Consider the following 19,292-nt stretch of genomic DNA (forward strand, 5'->3'; position numbering starts at 1 on the left):
GGTTTGTTGTGCCGTCACTCGGGTCAGAACATTAACGTACAGCGTGCTCTTTGTTTGGGCTCTCCACTGTAAAATTCTTGCTCTCATCAATACGCCGATTGTTCTGGAGGAGCGGGCAGAATTCCTCCAGCGCCGGGCTGCAGTCACACAGACGGGCTCGCATCATCAACACTTAAGACTCGTCACAGCACTGATCACTGATCACTGATCAGCATTTAATCAATATATTCAAATGAGGAAGTCTGTGAGTTGATGAACATCCTGAGCTCTGATTGGACGCTGGGTCGGTCGATGACGGTTCATGTGTTTGTTTCACACTTTGTAAAGTTCTGTTCTGAATCTGTTAATGACGATCAGCAGTGAATGAGACGATCAGAGTATTGATTACTGATTGATTAACAGGACGATTATGGGCGGAGCCTTCAGTTTCATGTTTCCGTCCAACAGATGACGTGTTTAGTTTATTTCATGGTGTGACGGGGGGAGGAAGGAAAAGCTGATTATTTTTTGTCAATCGACTGATGGATCGTCTGACTCATTGATTCAGTTTTGGTTTCCTCAACTTTGTTTGACGTTTTTGTAATTTTTCTTTTGATATATGAAAGAAACAGACGAAGAGTCGACAAAATACACAATGGTAGAAAATTCAAATTAAAAAATGAAATGTAATTAAGAAAAGGAATGAAGGTGTTGATGTTAAAAGTTGTCCACCTGTTAAATTATTAATTAATTAATTAATTAATTAATTAACAGAGTTCGACAGGAAATCTTTTAAAAGTTACTAATCAGACTAATGATGTGATTTTAATGGTTACAACGTGTAAGAAGAGGTGGTGGTTCCTGTCACAGCGTCCTCAGTCCTCCAGCTGTCTCTTATTGACAGCATCATCACTTCCTCCTCATCTCCTCGTCCAATCAGAGCGTCCCAGCAGCCACCTGTGTTCAGGGCCGAACCCTCTTTGTGGCCTCGCTGCTGTTTGCCTCCTGATTGCTGCGCTAACAGATGCCTTTGTCCAGTGTGTGAGGATGTGGAGGCGTTTCTTTCTAAAGATGACACACGATGTGTTCCTGCCGGCTGGAGTCCGGCCCGACCCGCTTTATAACACTTCACTGCGCTCTTTGATCTGAAGCCAGAGGAAGGTCTTCAGATCGCAGATGTTCAGGATCACGTCGGAATAAAACTCCCTTTGTTCTGAAACTCCCACAAATCACAGATCAGACTTCACTTTACAGATTTAACATGAAAGATTTCTGCATTAAATCGTCTCAAAGGACCGGGCCGCTGTTCTTCTGCTGGGTTCTCATTAATCCAGAGAATCCAGTTTCCTCAAAGTAACCTTCAGCAGAGAGTCGGACCTGTCTGAGTCACAGACGGATCCATCCGCAGTGGAGACAACAGCTCCCATGATCCCGCGCTCCTCACTTCCTGTTGAGTTGTGACTGACTCTGAGTTTAAATTCTCAAATCTGACGGCTTCATTTTGTCTCAAGTTACTGACTTCTGATTAACCTGGTTAATGCAGGACTGTCAACAAATCAACAATAATGATGTAGTGTTAGTTAGTTAGTTAGTCAGTCAGTTAGTCAGTTAGTCAGTCAGTTAGCTAGTCAGTCAGTCAGTCAGTCAGTTAGTTAGTCAGTTAGTCAGTTAGTTAGTCAGTTAGTTAGTTGTTATAAAGAAAAGGACCATAAACAAGATATTAGGATGGTTATCATCCTTTTTAATGCCAAAAATATTTTTTCTTTTTCTGCTTCTGCAACCATGTTGCCCATTAATTGCAAAGCATTCTGGGAGATTTCTCATAAGTCAGTCTGTGGCCTCTAACTGTGACCATCAGATCGATCGATCGTCAGCTTCTTCAGATGTTTGTCTCCTGCATCACGACAGCTCACGTTAGTGTGACTCGTCTCGTCTCCACCCGTTTAAAATGTTACAGCTTCTTATTAACCTTGACCCAACAGAGGTGCACACACACACACACACACACACACACACACACACACACACACACACAGTGGGAGGAGGAAGTCGGTGTGTTTGCAGTTGCTTCATTGTTTCCTGTAATAAACTGCAGCCTTTTGTGAGCGGCCGTCAGTCCTATCAGCTGCTTCACCTTTATTTGCCATCAGCACAGAGGGGCCCCCGGGGGGCTTGGGCCGGGGGGGCCGGGGCCCCTGTCAGTACACTGTTTACAGAGCGGATTCTTTGGCTGAGCACACAGCCGACCCCCCGCCGCCCGGCTCAAACATGGCGGCGCTCCTTCACGCGCTGACGGACGGCTCCTGGATGGTGGAGTCGTTGCTCGCCGGCCTGCTCAGACTCGCCAAAAATGTGTCGAGCAGCAGCGACGAGCGAGTGTCAGGAGTTAAAGGAGCAGTCCGCTTCACATTCCTGCTCCCCGTGTCTGAACTCAGCAGTTCTAAGAGAGCGTCCGTCCGTCCCGTCCGCTTGTTTCCTGGGAAATCGGCTCACAGACGCTCGCTGCAGAGATGTTTAATAAACTTCATGTTATTTATGTTCACGTTCTCATGCAGAGCGACTTCACTGAGGCGTCTGCAAGGCCTGGAAACACCTTAAACTCAAGGCCTTCAATGGTTCTGGAAACATAAAAATGTCTCTGACATTTTACAGACCAAACAACTTATCCATTACGTGAGAATTAACCTTCATGTCCCGTCTTGTCCTCTGCAGGGAAGGCCTTCGACATCACCTACGTGCGGCTCAAGTTCCACACCAGCCGTCCGGAGAGCTTCGCCATCTACAAGCGGACCAGGGAGGACGGGCCCTGGGTGCCGTACCAGTACTACAGCGGCTCCTGCGAGAAGACGTATCAGAAGGCGAGCCACAGCTTCATCCGGACCGGAGAGGACGAGCGGCAGGCGCTCTGCACCGACGACTTCAGCGACATCTCGCCGCTCACCGGAGGAAACGTGGCCTTCTCCACGCTGGAGGGCCGACCCAGCGCCTACAACTTCGACAACAGCCCCGTCCTCCAGGTAAACAGGAAGTGGTGCTGCTGTTTCCTGTTTCTGTGAGCGAGAATGTAAAATGTCTGAAATCTAAAAACAGTGGTGAGATCAGGAGCTCAACAGGAAGTGATGTCACTGCTGATTCTGTTCAGAGTCATGATTTAGATTTTAAATCAAAAGTGTATCAACATGTTTATTTAAATCCAAACAGACTCAGTGATTCTCACCACTGAGGAACATAACACTACAGAGATGTCACAGCTAGCTTAGCATTAGCCTGCAGCTAGCTCAGTGTTAGCCTGCAGCTAGCTCAGTGTTAGCCTGCAGCGTCACTTCCAGACTCCTCCCGTGTGATGGAGACGATCAGCTGACTGGTACCAGAGGAAACTCTGGCAGCGTCCGACATGTTGGTTTATTTTCTCTTTCAGAGATCTTTTATTGATTTGTTTGTGAAGAGGGCTCACTCTGGGCAGATTAGAGAAACTGAACTCTTTGAAATGAAGCGGTCTGACTGAAGCTGGATGAGTCGTGTTTCAGTCTCCTGCCTGTTGAATAATGAAAGCAGGATCAGAAAGTGTTGCTGCTTCTGTCTCTGTGACTAACATGATTAGCGTGAGCAGCAGTGAGGAGCGCTCTGTTCTATCTTTAGGAGCAGTTAAACCCGTCCTCGTCCACATCACAAGACTTATTTTCTCCTCCTGATCAGTGTGTCGCTCGGCTCACTTCACTGCTCCATTTCACCAACCTTCAAGTATTTACATCATACTTCATCTCACACAGCTCGTTATACAGTTATTGGATCTGCCGAGTTAGTATAGACAGTCTACATCCACTTCATGACACGGTGTCTGCAGGTCCGTCAGTCAGGCTCAGTCATCGTCTCCTCCTGATGATATAAAGTCAGGCTCAGCCATCGTCTCCTCCTGATGATATAAAGTCAGGCTCAGCCATCATCTCCTCCTGATGATATAAAGTCAGGCTCAGCCATCGTCTCCTCCTGATGATATAAAGTCAGGCTCAGCCATCGTCTCCTCCTGATGATATAAAGTCAGGCTCAGTCATCGTCTCCTCCTGATGATATAAAGTCAGGCTCAGTCATCGTCTCCTCCTGATGATATAAAGTCAGGCTCAGTCATCTCCTCCTGATGATATAAAGTCAGGCTCAGTCATCGTCTCCTCCTGATGATATAAAGTCAGGCTCAGCCATCGTCTCCTCCTGATGATATAAAGTCAGGCTCAGTCATCTCCTCCTGATGATATAAAGTCAGGCTCAGCCATCGTCTCCTCCTGATGATATAAAGTCAGGCTCAGCCATCGTCTCCTCCTGATGATATAAAGTCAGGCTCAGTCATCTCCTCCTGATGATATAAAGTCAGGCTCAGTCATCTCCTCCTGATGATATAAAGTCAGGCTCAGCCATCGTCTCCTCCTGATGATATAAAGTCAGGCTCAGCCATCGTCTCCTCCTGATGATATAAAGTCAGGTGAAGTCTCGTAGTCCACAGAACATTTCTGCAGCTTCACAGTAAAACAGAGTTGCAGCGTTCTGCTGAACACCTGAAGCAGCTGGAGATGATTCAAACATCAGATGTCTCCATGCAGCTCGTCTGCTGTGATCACAGAGATCACACTGATCTGAGGAGATGATGTTTAACCCTTTATTAAGACGAGCTCAACAGAGACGCTCCTCACATGCAGAACTTGCTTTAGAAACATCACGTTTTTAAGAAGCTCTGAGCTCGTCAGTCCTTGTCGTCTTCTTCTTCTCTCCTCTGGACTCTTCTGAGAAACACGCCGCTGTGATGTCGGTTTTTTTCCCAGCAGTCAGTTCTGCCAAGTGTTGCGACATGTTGCTAGGCGACGCCCCCGGATTTCCCACTGCAGCTCAGTTTGGCTCGACGAGCAGCAGCTGGAAGACTTCTCCTCTTCTTCTCCTCCCTTTTCTACATGTCTTCCCTCCCTCCTCTCCTCCTCCCTTCCTCCTCCTCTCCTCCTCCCTTCCTCCTCCCCACCTCCTCCTCTCCTCCTCTCCTCTCCTCTCCTCTCCTCTCCTCTCCCCTTCCTCCTCCTCTCCTCCTCCCTTCCTCCTCCCCACCTCCTCCTCTCCTCCTCCCCCCCTCCTCTCCTCTCCTCCTCCTCCTCCCCCCCTCCTCCTCTCTCCTCCTCCTCCTCCTCTCAGTATGTTTGTGTCTCCATGTTTCTTCACTCTGGTTCAGGTCGTTGCTCAATAACTGGAAGCAGAAACTGTTTTCATTCTTCTCCTCTGGTTTTTAAATGTGCAGAGAAACTTGATATGTATTTTTTATCTCTGATTAAAGATTAAAGAGACGGAGACGTTTCCTCTGGTGTTTTCTACAATAACAAATATAAACTTGAGATAAAGACGGAAACAGTCGGTATGAAAACAGGCAGAGAGCAGAGAGCTGGAGGAGACGGCAGTGAGAGTTGGACTGAGCTCGTCTCTCTGCGGCTCCGTCAGGACTGAATAACAGCCGGCCTAGAGACGTGTGCTGGTGGACGGGTCCGATCGTCCTCATGAACCGAAGCATTTTGGACTCCTGACTCTGATGGGACGTTCAGTTACAGCCTCTCATATCTCATGACACACGCGTGTCGACTGTATGTGCACGTATACGAAACCAAACACCAGGAACACTTTTTATAATCCAGCAGACCGGATCCAGAGGATCAGACCCGACTGCCTCTCTGATGGGCCGTCTCATCCCAACTCACTGTGATGTCATTCATGACATTCATGACATCACAGTGATTCTGTTAGATTAATTCACACTGAGCCGTGCTGACGCGGGCCTGCTGGGCCTGCTGGGCCTGCTGGGCCTGCTGGGCCTGCTGGGCCTGCTGAGCCTGCTGAGCCTGTTTCTTTGGGTTCGGGACATTTTGAATGTAAAGCTTTGTGTGATTTTCAGGACACGAGCTGGTGAACGTTGGCGTGGAGCGACGTGACGTCTCTTTGTGGTTCTGTCAGTCCGTCGCTCGTTCCTCTCCTCAGTGTAAATGAACAGATTTAGCTCTGCAGCTCTAAACTTCCTTATTTGACTCGTCGGCATGAAGCTATTTATACCGAAGCTGGGACTCTGTGTCGAGGCGTCAGGCGGCTGTTTGTCGCTCGCTCTCTGACATTCCTGCCGTCTGTCGTCTCTGAGCTCTGAGTAGGAAATAACCACCAGCTGAGGCGGTCCACCTTAACAGCCTGCAGCAGTCCACCTTAACAGCCTGCAGCAGTCCACCTTAACAGCCTGCAGCAGTCCACCTTAACAGCCTGCAGCAGTCCACCTTAACAGCCTGCAGCAGTCCACCTTAACAGCCTGCGACAGTCCACCTTAACAGCCTGCAGCGGTCCACCTTAACAGCCTGCAGCAGTCCACCTTAACAGCCTGCAGCAGTCCACCTTAACAGCCTGCGACAGTCCACCTTAACAGCCTGCAGCAGTCCACCTTAACAGCCTGCAGCAGTCCACCTTAACAGCCTGCAGCAGTCCACCTTAACAGCCTGCAGCGGTCCACCTTAACAGCCTGCAGCAGTCCACCTTAACAGCCTGTGTGGCTGCAGACCAGCCATCACTCAGTTTTATTCTGGACCTGCGGTTTCCAACCTTTTTGGCCGATGACCTCTTAAAATACAGCAGCCGCTGTGTGACAGGTGTCAGATATCTGAGAGCTGAGGTCCACATCTGAACCGGTCCGACTGGGTCATTTATATTCAGTATCTGAGGCGTCAGAATTGAAACTATTCAACAAAGAACAGATGAGACGAGACGTCCTCACGTTTACTGTTGAGATGTCAAAGTCCTGACTGCTTCATAAATGGTTTAATGTTTCCAGCTGTTGATTAAACCGGCAGCTGATTATTTCAGTTGTAAAAACAGATGATCACCAAAATGTTTGTGCGGCAGAACTTCACCTGTCTTCTCTCAGTAATCACCTGTGACGTCACGTTCGTCCTGAACTTAAAAGCAATTTCTGCATCTGTGATCTGATCCCAGTACCAGTTCTGATCACTTTAATCAGTTATCACAGTTTGTGATGATTTAAGAAGAACTGCAGAATCTTTCTGATCAGAAAACTGTCCTGATCCATTTAAACCCCCAAATGTGTTTATTTATTTATTTATTTATTTAGATTTTCCATTTCTGTAAATACACCTGATTTCTTTAAAATCAGACCCCTGAGAAATTCACTCACAATTTCAAAGAAAGAGACAACAAACATTTCCTGGATCCATCTCTTCATCTGGATCAGCACCAGAAGTTAATGGGCTCTATTCTGGGCCGAGACTCATCCTCCATCTGAGTTTGGTGGAGGTCTGTTCACTAGTTTTTGTGTCATCCTGCTGACAAACCAACAAACCAGGAGCTGGTAACTTGTTTGGACCAGAATCAAACTGAGCCCGCTGAGTGAACAACGAGCTGAAGAGTCAGAACCAGTCTCATCACATCGTCTTTGTCCAGCTGCTCTGCTGCACTTTAAACTGATCTGCAGTCAGTCAGCCGCTGACGTACAAACACGTCCCTGAATAAACAGTGTTATTTTCAGGTTAGCAACCGAGCTAACGTTCCTGCAGGAGGCTAATAATGAGACGTCACTGCAGGGAAGCTCGTTACAGTGTACCGGTACTGATCCTGTAATCTGGGATGTAACTAGTTACTGAGATTGTTGGATACATGTAGTATCTCAGTATTGTCCCAGAGTAACTTTACTCTGACAGCACAGAGTAACTGTACTCTGACAGCACAGAGTACAGTTACTCTGTGCTGTCAGAGTAACTGTACTCTGTCAGCACAGAGTACAGTTACTCTGACAGCACAGAGTAACTGTACTCTGACAGCACAGAGTACAGTTACTCTGTCAGCACAGAGTACAGTTACTCTGACAGCACAGAGTACAGTTACTCTGTGCTGTCAGAGTAACTGTACTCTGTCAGCACAGAGTACAGTTACTCTGACAGCACAGAGTACAGTTACTCTGACAGTATCCGTCCGGCTGCAGGACGTCTCTGCAGTCTGTTCCCAGGCTGCGGCTGCGTGGGCCGAGCCGCTCCACGCTGGCACCGAGCTGCTCATGATTGATGGCAAACAAATGTTCTGGACAGTCTGAGCGGCGTTGACTCGGCCGAGAACCTGCTGGAGCTTCCTGGAGCGGACGGTCTGAGGAGCCGCAGCTGCCGGACCGACGAGTTTATCCTCCATGAATCATGAGGGGAGAGTCGGGCGTTACCGACCAGAACGCTGCTGATAACGGACCAGCTGAGAGAGCAGCTGCAGAGAAGCTGTTCAACAATGACACCAAACATCTGCCAGAATCTGAACGTCCATCTGAGGCTGGCAACAGACGGACGTCACGCTGCAGGAACGCACTGACCCAACGGGTCAACAAGAATCTGAGACTCTTCCTGCGTCCGTGAGGGTCGGCCTGACACTCTGCCCAGAAATGAGTGACCACACAGGCAGTCTGCACATACGAACACTCCTGCCCCCGCAGATGCCTCCAGGGCGAGGCGTTCATCCAGTTCACCAACAGTAGTCAGCTGCAGCGGTTCATCATCTGATCGGGACGCCTCCTGGAGGCCTCCGGAGGCTTTTCAAGCTCGTGGAACTGCGAGGAGGAGACCCCGGACGAGGTGTGGAGGACACTGGAGGGACTATTGTCCCATCTGGCCCGGGAACGCCTCACGATCCTCCAGGAACAGCTGGAGGATGTGACTGAGGAGAGAAACTGTGGCCTGCTGCCGCGACACAGACCTCGAGGAGCAGCAGGAAATATGTTCAGTCACTGAACGATGAACGAAAAGTTTCTCTGAGTGTCTGAAGTGTGAAGCTACACACATCAGACTGAGTACGAGCAGTGGAGTCGATCATAACTGACAGAAAGACATGAAATGATCGTAATAGTAAAATATTTTACTCAATATTTGTTTGTTTGTTGTCTTTAGTTTGGCAGTGGATCATTAATGTGGGTTATTGTCTCACCAGCCTCCACGAGCCAATCAGGAGCTGCTCGACCGATCAGACTCTGACTGACTCGTCTCAGACGTTTAATGAGACTCTGAATCCAGAATACAAACAAAATCAACTCTGTCTGATCTCCAGGTGCTAAACACACTGATCCACCACTGAACCAGTAACACAACATCACCAGACTCCCTTAACAAATGTGGTGATTTGTGAGTTGTTGAGTTAAAACAAACTCTCTAACGTAGTGAAACTCTGTCTCTGACAGACTCTGAATCATTGTCTCCTTCTTGTAACTTCAGCATTAAATGAAAACAGTCAGTTGTTTGTTTCCTTGTAAAAAGTGTCAGTTTGTGGCAGCATGGCTGTACCAGCCTGTCTGCTTCTGTGTCTAAAGTGCTAAAGTCTCACCTGCCAACATTTAGCAGCTGTTTGAACACACTGTTTACACTGATTTCACCATTTACACTCAATTTATGAAAGAAGAAACATTTTATTGATCTAAACATGTCACATTTTACAAACACACTGAACAGTAACCAGTATAGGCGGGTTTGTTTCATATAGATGGGGGTCAACACTGATGGACTCACTCGGGACAGATACTGACATCAGGCTGTTTCCTGACAGGTTCACTTCCTGTCTCGGTGAAGCGGTTCACAGCTGAGTCACAGCTCGCAGCTGCTGCTCGAATCAGAATCTGCTCCACGTTCTCAGCAGCTACACGAGGATTTAACATGAGTGTGCAAAGTCACAGGAGGCAGAAGTCGTCCTGAGCGGGAGGAGAAATGTACAGTCGGTTCCTCCTGAGCTGCTGTTTGCTCTCCGACCTCTCTGCACATCTTTTCCTTCAGTGTTTCGTCACTTTGAGAAGCTGAAGTGTAACTAATAAAATGTTCTGTTGAGCTCTATAAACAGATCTGGTGTCTGACAGGAGGCCAATCAGCTGTCAGCAGATATGTTCACAGTTTCCTCTGGAGGTCTGAAGTGGAACACTGTGTTGCTCCCTGGCAGCAGCGGCGCTGTTCAGATCACATGTGAATCCACATTTATACAAGTGTTCCCACTTTCCTGTGAGCGGCCGGCGGGCCGGGCCGTGGGTTTTCCTTCAGTGTGGGTTGGAGCCGTGTTTGTCTTCAAACAGCTGCCCTCTCTGCTCGGTACAAAGCGTCGGCTGCCTGATAAGCTTCCTGCTGATAGCGGACAAAGCTATCGCTGGCCTTCACTCTGTTTCCCAGGAGTCTTTCTCTCAGGCGGGACGTTGAGTAACTTTCTTTATCCTCCGTGATGAGACAACAGGCTGAGCAGGTGTCCTTCAGTAATTCTCTCCATCTGCTCTCGTATCAAAATGCCAAGAAGATAAAGTCCATCTGACTCAGAGAGGCGTCACTGGTTCTGTTTCCCACACACTCTGGACCGAAACCGCTTCGCTGCAGAATCATGATCCAGCCTCTCTACGACTGGAGGAACTCTGATGCGTGAAGAACATCTGTGTTTGCTTTGTGCGGCTCTGAGGACGGCGGTGTCGGTTCGGTCCAACACTTTGGTTCAAAGTGAAACTGCTCAACAACTGATGTTCATGTTCCCCTCAGGATGAGTTATAATGACCTCTGACCTCGTCATGTAGCGCCCCCATCAGGTCCACATGTGAATGTGTTCAACACTTTGGTTTACTGATCACCTGACCGTCACTCAGCCTCACCTGGATCTGCTGCTGATCAGCTGATCAGTGTGAGGATGAGAACAGTCTCTGGACTCGCTGAGCTGCTGAAGACTTTAAAGGTTCAATCTGCTTCAAACCGACTCGTTTGAACGACTCGTGTCCAACATGTTTCTGTCTGTTGTGGAGCAGCGTCGTGTGGCCGCCTCCTCATCCGACGCTCTCGCACTGTGTCGCACGACCTCGTTATTCAACCCTCAGAGGTTTAAAGGTTTAAAGGTGCTACAGACTCGTACAGTGGAGGCTGCTCTCCACAGTCCTGACTCTCCATGTTCAACACTGTTCATCCTCCCAGCGCCACAAACCGCAGAATCTAGATTCAGTTTCATGCTGATTGATTTCTTTTGATCAGGAAACTCTTGAGTTGTGCTTCAGTGTTTAAGACTGAACTGCAAAATAACCTGAGCTTATAATGTCACAGCATGAAAATAGAAGAAATCAAATCAACTGACTTAATTAAAAATAATTCACAGTAACAACTCTGTCAAATCATCTGAACTTTGTGTTTTGTCAAATAAACCTGTTGACTTTGTTAACGCAGAACCTGAGTTAACAAAGAACGATTTAAGGATTATTTGCACGTTATGATCATGTGTCTAATATTAACACAGTGTCACTGTTACATTATTCTTGATATCACAGTGTCTGTCTGATGTTGCAGAGACAGATGAGGCTGTTTACTGATTGACAGGCCTGATGTCTCTAACGGCGTCCATGTTGTGTCTCCTGCAGGACTGGGTGACAGCCACCGACATCAGAGTGACCCTGAACAGGCTCAACACGTTTGGAGACGAGGTTTTTAACGACCCCAAGGTCCTCAAGTCCTACTACTACGCCATCTCTGACTTCGCTGTGGGAGGAAGGTAAAGAGACTGAATGTGTTCTGCAGCTCTGTGATGCTCGCTGAGTTTTATAGCGTGATGCATCAGGCCACACACCTCTAATTAGAAACCACGTCTGCTAAAATGGCGAATTTTCCTTGTTTACTTCTGAGTGAGAACAAGTCCCAGCAGCAGTCTGAGCTTCACAAACCTGCTCGCACACTCGATGTGTCACTGTGTGGTCTGCTTCCCTGTGGCCTGCACAGGAATCCACATAAGAACTGGATGTCCTGCACGTCTGGAAAAAAAGGTTTCGACAGGCATTACAAGAGTGTTAAACAGGCTGCTGCTGCACAGTCTCTGCAGCCATAATCTGTTTGAAATGTGGAGCAGATTTCCATTACACTGCCAGCATTCCTGGCATTCCTGGCCGGCAGGGCTGGATTACAGGGAAACCGGAATGGGGCGGACCGACCGCCGTGACGGGCGGAAGAAAAGGGAAGAGTCCTGAGCCGGAGCACCTGTCAGATCTGCACAGTTTAACCTTTATTTGTCCAAGGAGGGGTCTTTACCTCCGTCAGCTCCACCCTGATGTACCTGAACTTGTTCACCTGAGCAGGACGACCAGCTCACGTGTCCTGACAGAGCAGCTCAGAGCTGCAGCATCAGACGAGGTTCATCTTAACGACTCTTCCAGCTGTGATGGACGTTAAACTGCTGGTGGAACCGTCACACATCAGTCTGCCAGCTAACAGCAGATACACAGATAACAGGCTAACACGCTGCTACATGCTACGTCCTGCACAGCTCACAGTCCTCAGAGGAAACTTCATCTTCTGCCCTCTTGAGGTCTTTTGATTGTTGGTGACTTCATGTTAGTTAATAAATGTAGAAAGAAGAAGACGAGTTGTTCTTCCAGTTGTATTCATGCAGGTTCTGGTTCAGAGAATCTCATCCAACAATCTAACAGTGATTTAAATCCTGAAAGTTACTCATGAACCACACGAAGCTTTTAAACAAACGTTGTATTATTCGGTATCATAAGCACGAGTAATGCAGCTTAAATACCTGGAGTATAAAGCTGCACAGCTGCACAAAGTGTCAAATGTTCCCTTTCTGTTAATCTTTAAGCTTTTGATCCTGCCTGAAAGTAGTTTATAAAAATAAAACCTTTTCTGAACTGGAGACAATAATTCCTGTGAGTTATATGGATGTTACAGTCCAGCTCTCTGGAGCTTTTTGCAGCGGTGGGTGTCGACGGCCTCTTTAATGCCTCAGTCTCCCTTCCTTGCCGTCAGTTTTTCCACGTCTCTCTGCCAAGAAACACCTGAGACAATAACCAGAGGTGGCTGCTGAGCAAGTCCTGTCCTGTAGAGAGGGGCTCTTCACCCCGAGGAGGTTGAACAAAACAGAAAAGCCTCTTCAGAACCAAAAACTGTATCGACTCCGTCCACTGGGTCCTTTTAAAGTCAATATAATATAAATATGAAGCATTTTAAACAATGTGGAGGTTTAATGTGTGTCACAGTTTCAATCAGCCAACTTCATGAAGGTTATACTTCTTGTTAAAAATGGATATTGTTGAGTTTTGTGTTCTCCAGGTGTAACAGGTGTGTGTCTGTGTCGTCAGGTGTAAGTGTAACGGCCACGCCAGTGAGTGCGTGAAGGACAACCGAGAACGGCTGGTGTGTAACTGCAAACACAACACGGAGGGCGACGACTGCAACGTCTGCAAACCGTTCTACAACGACCGGCCGTGGAGGAGAGCGACCGCCGAAAACCCCAACGAGTGTCTGCGTAAGTCTGCTGCATCTGAGACTGCTTTACTGCATCTACGACTGCTTTACTGCATCTATGACGGCTTTACTGCATCTGTGACTGCTTTACTGCAGCTGCCACTGCTTTACTGCATCTGTGACTGCTTTACTACAGCTGCCACTGCTTTACTGCAACTACGACTGCTTTACTACAGCTGCAACTGCTTTACTACAGCCGCGACTGCTTTACTGCATCTACGACTGCTTTACTGCAGCTGCCACTGCTTTACTACAGCTGCGACTGCTTTACTGCATCTACGACTGCTTTACTACATCTACAACTGCTTTACTGCATCTATGACGGCTTTACTACAGCTGCGACTGCTTACTGCATCTACGACTGCTTTACTGCATCTACGACTGCTTTACTGCATCTACGACTGCTTTACTACAGCTGCGACTGCTTTACTGCATCTACGACTGCTTTACTACAGCTGCGACTGCTTTACTGCATCTACGACTGCTTTACTACAGCTGCGACTGCTTTACTGCAGCTACGACTGCTTTACTGCAGCTGCGACTGCTTTACTGCATCTACGACTGCTTTACTACAGCTGCGACTGCTTTACTGCAGCTACGACTGCTTTACTGCATGTAGTAAAGTCCCACTGCTGTCAGTACAACGATAACTTCTGCTGCTGTAACTAATAAAAACCAACGTATCTTAAATAAAACGTCATCGTTAACAAACAGCAGCAGCTTTCAGGGCGGAGCTACAGAACAGATGACCGTCTCACAGTTTCCTCCACAGTAACTGATCCCAGATCCGTGGAAACCGTAACATTAATCATGAGGGTCTCTGGGGGATTGTGGGAGCTGTAGTTCCTATATCACAGTGCAGATGCATGACTAACTGTGTTGAGGGAACATGAGTGTTGTTCTTCTCCCACAGTCGAGTTAATCCATCCTGCAGCGCTCACATCAGCACAGGAAGCTGGAGGAAGCTGATAGTATGGAAACAGAGCTCTCACAGAAACATGATGACGTCCAGCTGAGCCGTCACCTCCTTTCACCCTGTTGTTAACTGTTCGGGCCCGCCGGGCCGCAGTGAACTGGACTCAAGTAACACTAAAACAAATCTTCATCAGTAACACTGAATATAAACTGTCTCTCTCAGCCTGCGACTGTAACGGGAAGAGCTCTGAGTGTTACTTCGACGCCGAGCTGTACCGGGCCACGGGTCACGGAGGTCACTGCAGAAACTGCGCCGACAACACCGACGGCCCGAACTGCGAGCGCTGCCTCGACAACTACCACAGAGACCAGAGCGGCAGCCGCTGCCTGCCCTGCAGCTGCAACACCGTCGGTGAGACACGAATCGGATTCATAATTCTGTTTATGTAAAGTCTGAAATATTATTATTAACTATATTATCAGAACCCAAAGTGTCTCAGTCTGATGTTCTGATGGTGAAACACTCAGCAGTGTATACAGTCAGTGTAGCTGGAGTCAAACCGCTGAGTGAACTCTGTGGTTTCACTGGTATTTAACTGAACGCAGCAGCAAACCGCTGCTTAATGTGAAGCAGCTGCTGTCCCAGTGACACCGGTTCTGTTCTGGAGCAGTTTGTTAATGGCAGCTGATTGTTTGCACGTGGTTAAAGGTTAACATGCTGACTGTGTGTGTGTGTGTGTGTGTGTGTGTGTGTGTGTGTGTGTGTGTGTGTGTGTGTGTGTGTGTGTGTGTGTGTGTGTGTGTGTGTGTGTGTGTGTGTGTGTGTGTGTGTGTGTGTGTGTGTGTGTGTGTGTGTGTGTGTGTGTGTGTGTTTTCAGGCTCTGAGTCTCCTCAGTGTGACAACAGAGGAGTGTGTGCCTGTAAACCAGGCGTGACCGGAGAGAAGTGCGACCGCTGCCAGCCGGGGTTCCACAGTCTGACGGAGGCCGGCTGCAGGTACGCTCTCGCCGCCAGCTGCTCCAAAATACACGGGAAAATGAATGTAGTTTGGTGGAGCTGCCACCAACAGTGACAACAAGCTCTCAGAGCCTGATGGTCTCACAGTCTGGATTATGTTCCCGTCCACATCCATCTTAAAGGAGCAGTGCAACTCTTCTGTAAATCCTCCACGTGTGTGTGCTTGTTTTGATGGAGGGACTAGAGACAGCAGGAAGGACAGACGGTGGTCCACAGCTGCAGTTTATCACACTGATGTTTATTCCTTTGATTTCTCTGAAATAATAAACAGAAGGAAACATCATATTGATCAGATGAGTGATTCACAGTTCAGTCTTCAGATGGAGGACAATCCACCGCCTGTAGGTCATCCTGCAGCGACTGCTCTCTGAGCGCCCCCTGCTGGTGTAATACTAACAACACCATCATCAGACCCTCTGCTGGTCTGCTGTGTCTCACCCTCCTCGCCCTCTGTTTAAAAAAGTACTTCTATGCACTTGTATGTTCACCTTCAGCACTCACGTCAGAGCACTTATGGAAGGTATCCTTGTTAAATAGCAGCGACTCTGCTCTGATGAGGGCTCAAATATTGTTTCTGTCTTGTGACAAATGTTCTCACTGTAAGTCGCTTTGGACAAAAGCGTCTGCTGAATGTCCTGAATGTAAATGTAAACATCATCGTCATGTTCATCATCACACTTCCTGTCTCTCTCTCTCTCTGTCAGGCCATGTTCTTGCTCGCCCTCTGGCAGCACTCAGGAGTGTGACGTGAACACCGGACAGTGTCGCTGCAAAGACCACGTGGAGGGCTTCAGCTGCGACAGGTGACGCACACACACACACACACACACACACACACACACACACACACACACACACACACACATCAGAATCATTCATTTACATCCTTCGCTGATTATTGTGACCAAGAACTTGATCAGTTTATCAGATATTAAAGATCTTGTCCACGAGCAGCTGATCGTTCGTTATCAAGTAGAAACAACACGAGCAGCGTGAAGATCAGGAGGGACATTAAAGGAACAGTTCATCATGTTGACACTGAAGTATCTGGAGAAACATCAGATGTCTCCATGCAGCTCGTCTGCTGTGATCACAGTCTGCAGAACAGAAGAGATCACAACCTGATCTGTTGGGGTGCATGCTAACACTGTTAGCTCAGCAGCTACACTGAAGATCTCCAGACGAGCTGCATGGAGACATCTGATGTTTAAATCATCTCCAGCTGCTTCAGGTGTTCAGCAGAATGCTGCAACTCTGTTTTACTGTGAAGGTGTTCAGTGTTTTGGGTGAACTGTTCCTTTAAAGCGTGCAGCTGACAGCAGCGGTCGTGTCGTTTATATTATATTTAAGATTTACAACACGAGCAGTGAATTCAACAGAGCACAGACTCGACCTGTGAGGCAGCTGCTGTCGTCTGGTCATCTGGTTCACACACACACACACACACACACACACACACACACACACACACACACACACACACACACACTACATGTAGTCAGCAGCTTCATTTATCTGTCAGCAGGTTTTAATGAGCCCTCTGATGTTCAGTATAATGGTTCGGTCTATATGAAGAGACGAGCAGCCGTCGTGTCTGAAACATGAACAGTGATTTATTTTTATCAAAGTTTTATTCTACTAAATTTTATTCTACTAAATCAAATGATGCCTAAAATAAAAGTTCAGGAGGAAATCTGAACTGGAAAAACCCACGAGAACATAAACGGGCTGAATGTGACGAGTTAATCTCAACACGTTTCTGTTCAGAGTTTTCTTCAGTGTGGAGGTTTGATGTGTGGGCTGTAGGTGAGAGGACGACAGGAGGGACGTAAAGTCAGGATGATGAAGAGGGAGGGAGGAGAGGAAGTAAAGGGAGCAGTCAGAAGGTCACCTGAGCTGCTGCAGACAGGATGATGAAGTGCTGACCTCTGACCTCTGCTGATGTGAGCAGAGCAGCTGAGCTCACAGCGATGACAGCTCACTCTGTCCCGTTTGTGTCCGTCAGGTGTAAACTGGGTTACTTCAACCTGGACCCCAACAACCCTCAGGGCTGCACGCCCTGCTTCTGCTTCCAGCACTCGTCTGTGTGCGACAGCGCCGAAGGCTTCAGCGTCCACACTGTCAGCTCCTCCTTCCACCGAGGTAACACCGCCTGCAAGGCCGCACGCAGGGATACAAAACCCACACGGGAGGCGTTCAGACACAGGGATGTGTGTGGCTGTTGTAAAGTAACATGGAGTGTGTGTGTGTGTGTGTGCGTGTGTGTGTGTGTGTGTGTGTCAGATGACGAGCAGTGGACGGGTCAGCAGCGTGACGGCTCCAGTGTCTCCGTCGAGTGGTCTTCCAGCGGACAGGAGATCTCCCTCGAGTCAGAGGACTACTTCCCCATGTACTTCGTAGCCCCAGGTACACACACACACGCGCACACACACACACGCGCACACACACACACACACACACACACACACACACACACACACACACACACACACACACTTTCCACCCCCCCAGCGTCTCCCTGTGGTATGATGACTGTTGGTGCTGCTGGTGGTCCAAAGCAAACACTAACTCTCCTGGTGCGTCTACGAGGGCGTTCCAGACTCCTGCAGCTGATTGGACGGACACGACGCCTGGACTTCAAACTGGACCAACATGGCGGCTCAGTTGGAAACTTTTGTGTCTAATGAAAATAGTTCTTTCTTCATTTTAACTCAACAAGAGTTCGGTTTTATAGTTTTTCTGGAGGTTCGACAGGCGGCGAGCAGCGAGTCCAAACCTCAGCTCGACGCAGACGAGCAGCGAGCGACACGACGACCCAAAACACGATGTTTCCCACAAATCCTTAAAAAGACTGGAAAAATAATTATTAGGCCTTAAAAGTCATTAAATAGTCTTACATTTTAATCTGAGGTTAATATTTAATCTGCTTTCATTCATTCATCTTTAATTTCTTTCTGTCAAACTGAGTCGAGCTCCTACAGCTGACCCAGCTGACCCAGCAGACCCAGCTGACCCAGCTGACCCAGCAGACCCAGCTGACCCAGCTGACCCAGCTGACCCAGCAGACCCAGCTGACCCAGCTGACCCAGCTTAATCTTAATCTTCACACTGAATCTGAACCAATAAATCCTCTACATAACTCTAAAGAAGGACTGTGGGACATTGTGACGTCAGCTGTGTGTTTCTTCTTCTTTCGTGCGTCACAGAGAAGTTTTTGGGGAACCAGATGTTGAGTTACGGACAGAACCTGAGTCTGAGCTTCCGGGTCAAGCGGCGGGACACGCGTCTGTCTGCGGAGGATCTGGTTCTGGAGGGATCTGACCTGCGGGTGGCCGTCCCCCTCATCGCCCAGGGCAACGCCTACCCCAACGAGAACATGCAGACATACGTGTTCAGGTGAGACTCCACAGACTGGTCAGATTATCTGATGTTAATCTGGTTCAAGGTGAAATTATGAACATTTAATACAAAGTGTTCTGCATTTTAATTAACCTGATGTTTTCTGAATCAGTCCAACAGACTTTTAGTCATAATTTTTTTTAAACGTCATAAATAATCTGCATTCACTGAAACATTTATAGTTTTAACCTGATAATGAGTGAATGTCTATAATCTCAACATGTGGTTTTAATTTATGATGAGTGTGTTAATCTAGACGTGATCAGACGTCTTCTATAGTTACTCTGTTCATCCTGATAATCTACATCTGGATTGAGCTCATGTCTGGTCAGAATCTAGTTTTAGATTATTTTGAATCATCCAGATTAAAGTCGTAGTCTGTCACAACAAACTCTGCTGATAATGAAGAGATTCAGATTTTTGTAGATTTAAAATCCGACGGATGATTTGGTCAGTTTGACAGATTATTGTTTATAATCTGGATTAAATAAGACTGATGTTGATGCCCTCTGATGATGGTGGTGATGATGGTGGTGATGGTGGTGATGGTGATGATGGTGGTGATGGTGATGATGGTGGTGATGGTGATGGTGATGATGGTGGTGATGGTGATGATGGTGATGATGGTGGTGATGGTGATGATGGTGGTGATGGTGATGATGGTGGTGATGGTGATGATGGTGGTGA

The 19,292-nt window shown here is 47.8% G+C and overlaps 1 protein-coding gene across 1 annotated transcript in view; it reads left to right on the forward strand.

Annotated features, from left to right (window-relative positions):
* lamc1 (laminin, gamma 1) overlaps nucleotides 1–19,292 on the forward strand; it is a 50,763-nt gene that overhangs the window by 22,460 nt on the left and 9,011 nt on the right. The window contains exons 2-10 of the mRNA XM_084368394.1: nucleotides 2,692–2,996; nucleotides 11,390–11,520; nucleotides 13,109–13,275; nucleotides 14,413–14,601; nucleotides 15,068–15,185; nucleotides 15,911–16,009; nucleotides 17,212–17,348; nucleotides 17,490–17,612; nucleotides 18,413–18,602. Coding sequence (XP_084224520.1) covers nucleotides 2,692–2,996; nucleotides 11,390–11,520; nucleotides 13,109–13,275; nucleotides 14,413–14,601; nucleotides 15,068–15,185; nucleotides 15,911–16,009; nucleotides 17,212–17,348; nucleotides 17,490–17,612; nucleotides 18,413–18,602 — 1,459 coding nt within the window. The remainder of the gene's footprint in view (nucleotides 1–2,691; nucleotides 2,997–11,389; nucleotides 11,521–13,108; nucleotides 13,276–14,412; nucleotides 14,602–15,067; nucleotides 15,186–15,910; nucleotides 16,010–17,211; nucleotides 17,349–17,489; nucleotides 17,613–18,412; nucleotides 18,603–19,292) is intronic.

The sequence above is a fragment of the Pagrus pagrus genome (genome assembly GCF_965226575.1).
Source record: "Pagrus pagrus genome assembly, chromosome: 12".
Taxonomy (NCBI): domain Eukaryota; kingdom Metazoa; phylum Chordata; class Actinopteri; order Spariformes; family Sparidae; genus Pagrus; species Pagrus pagrus.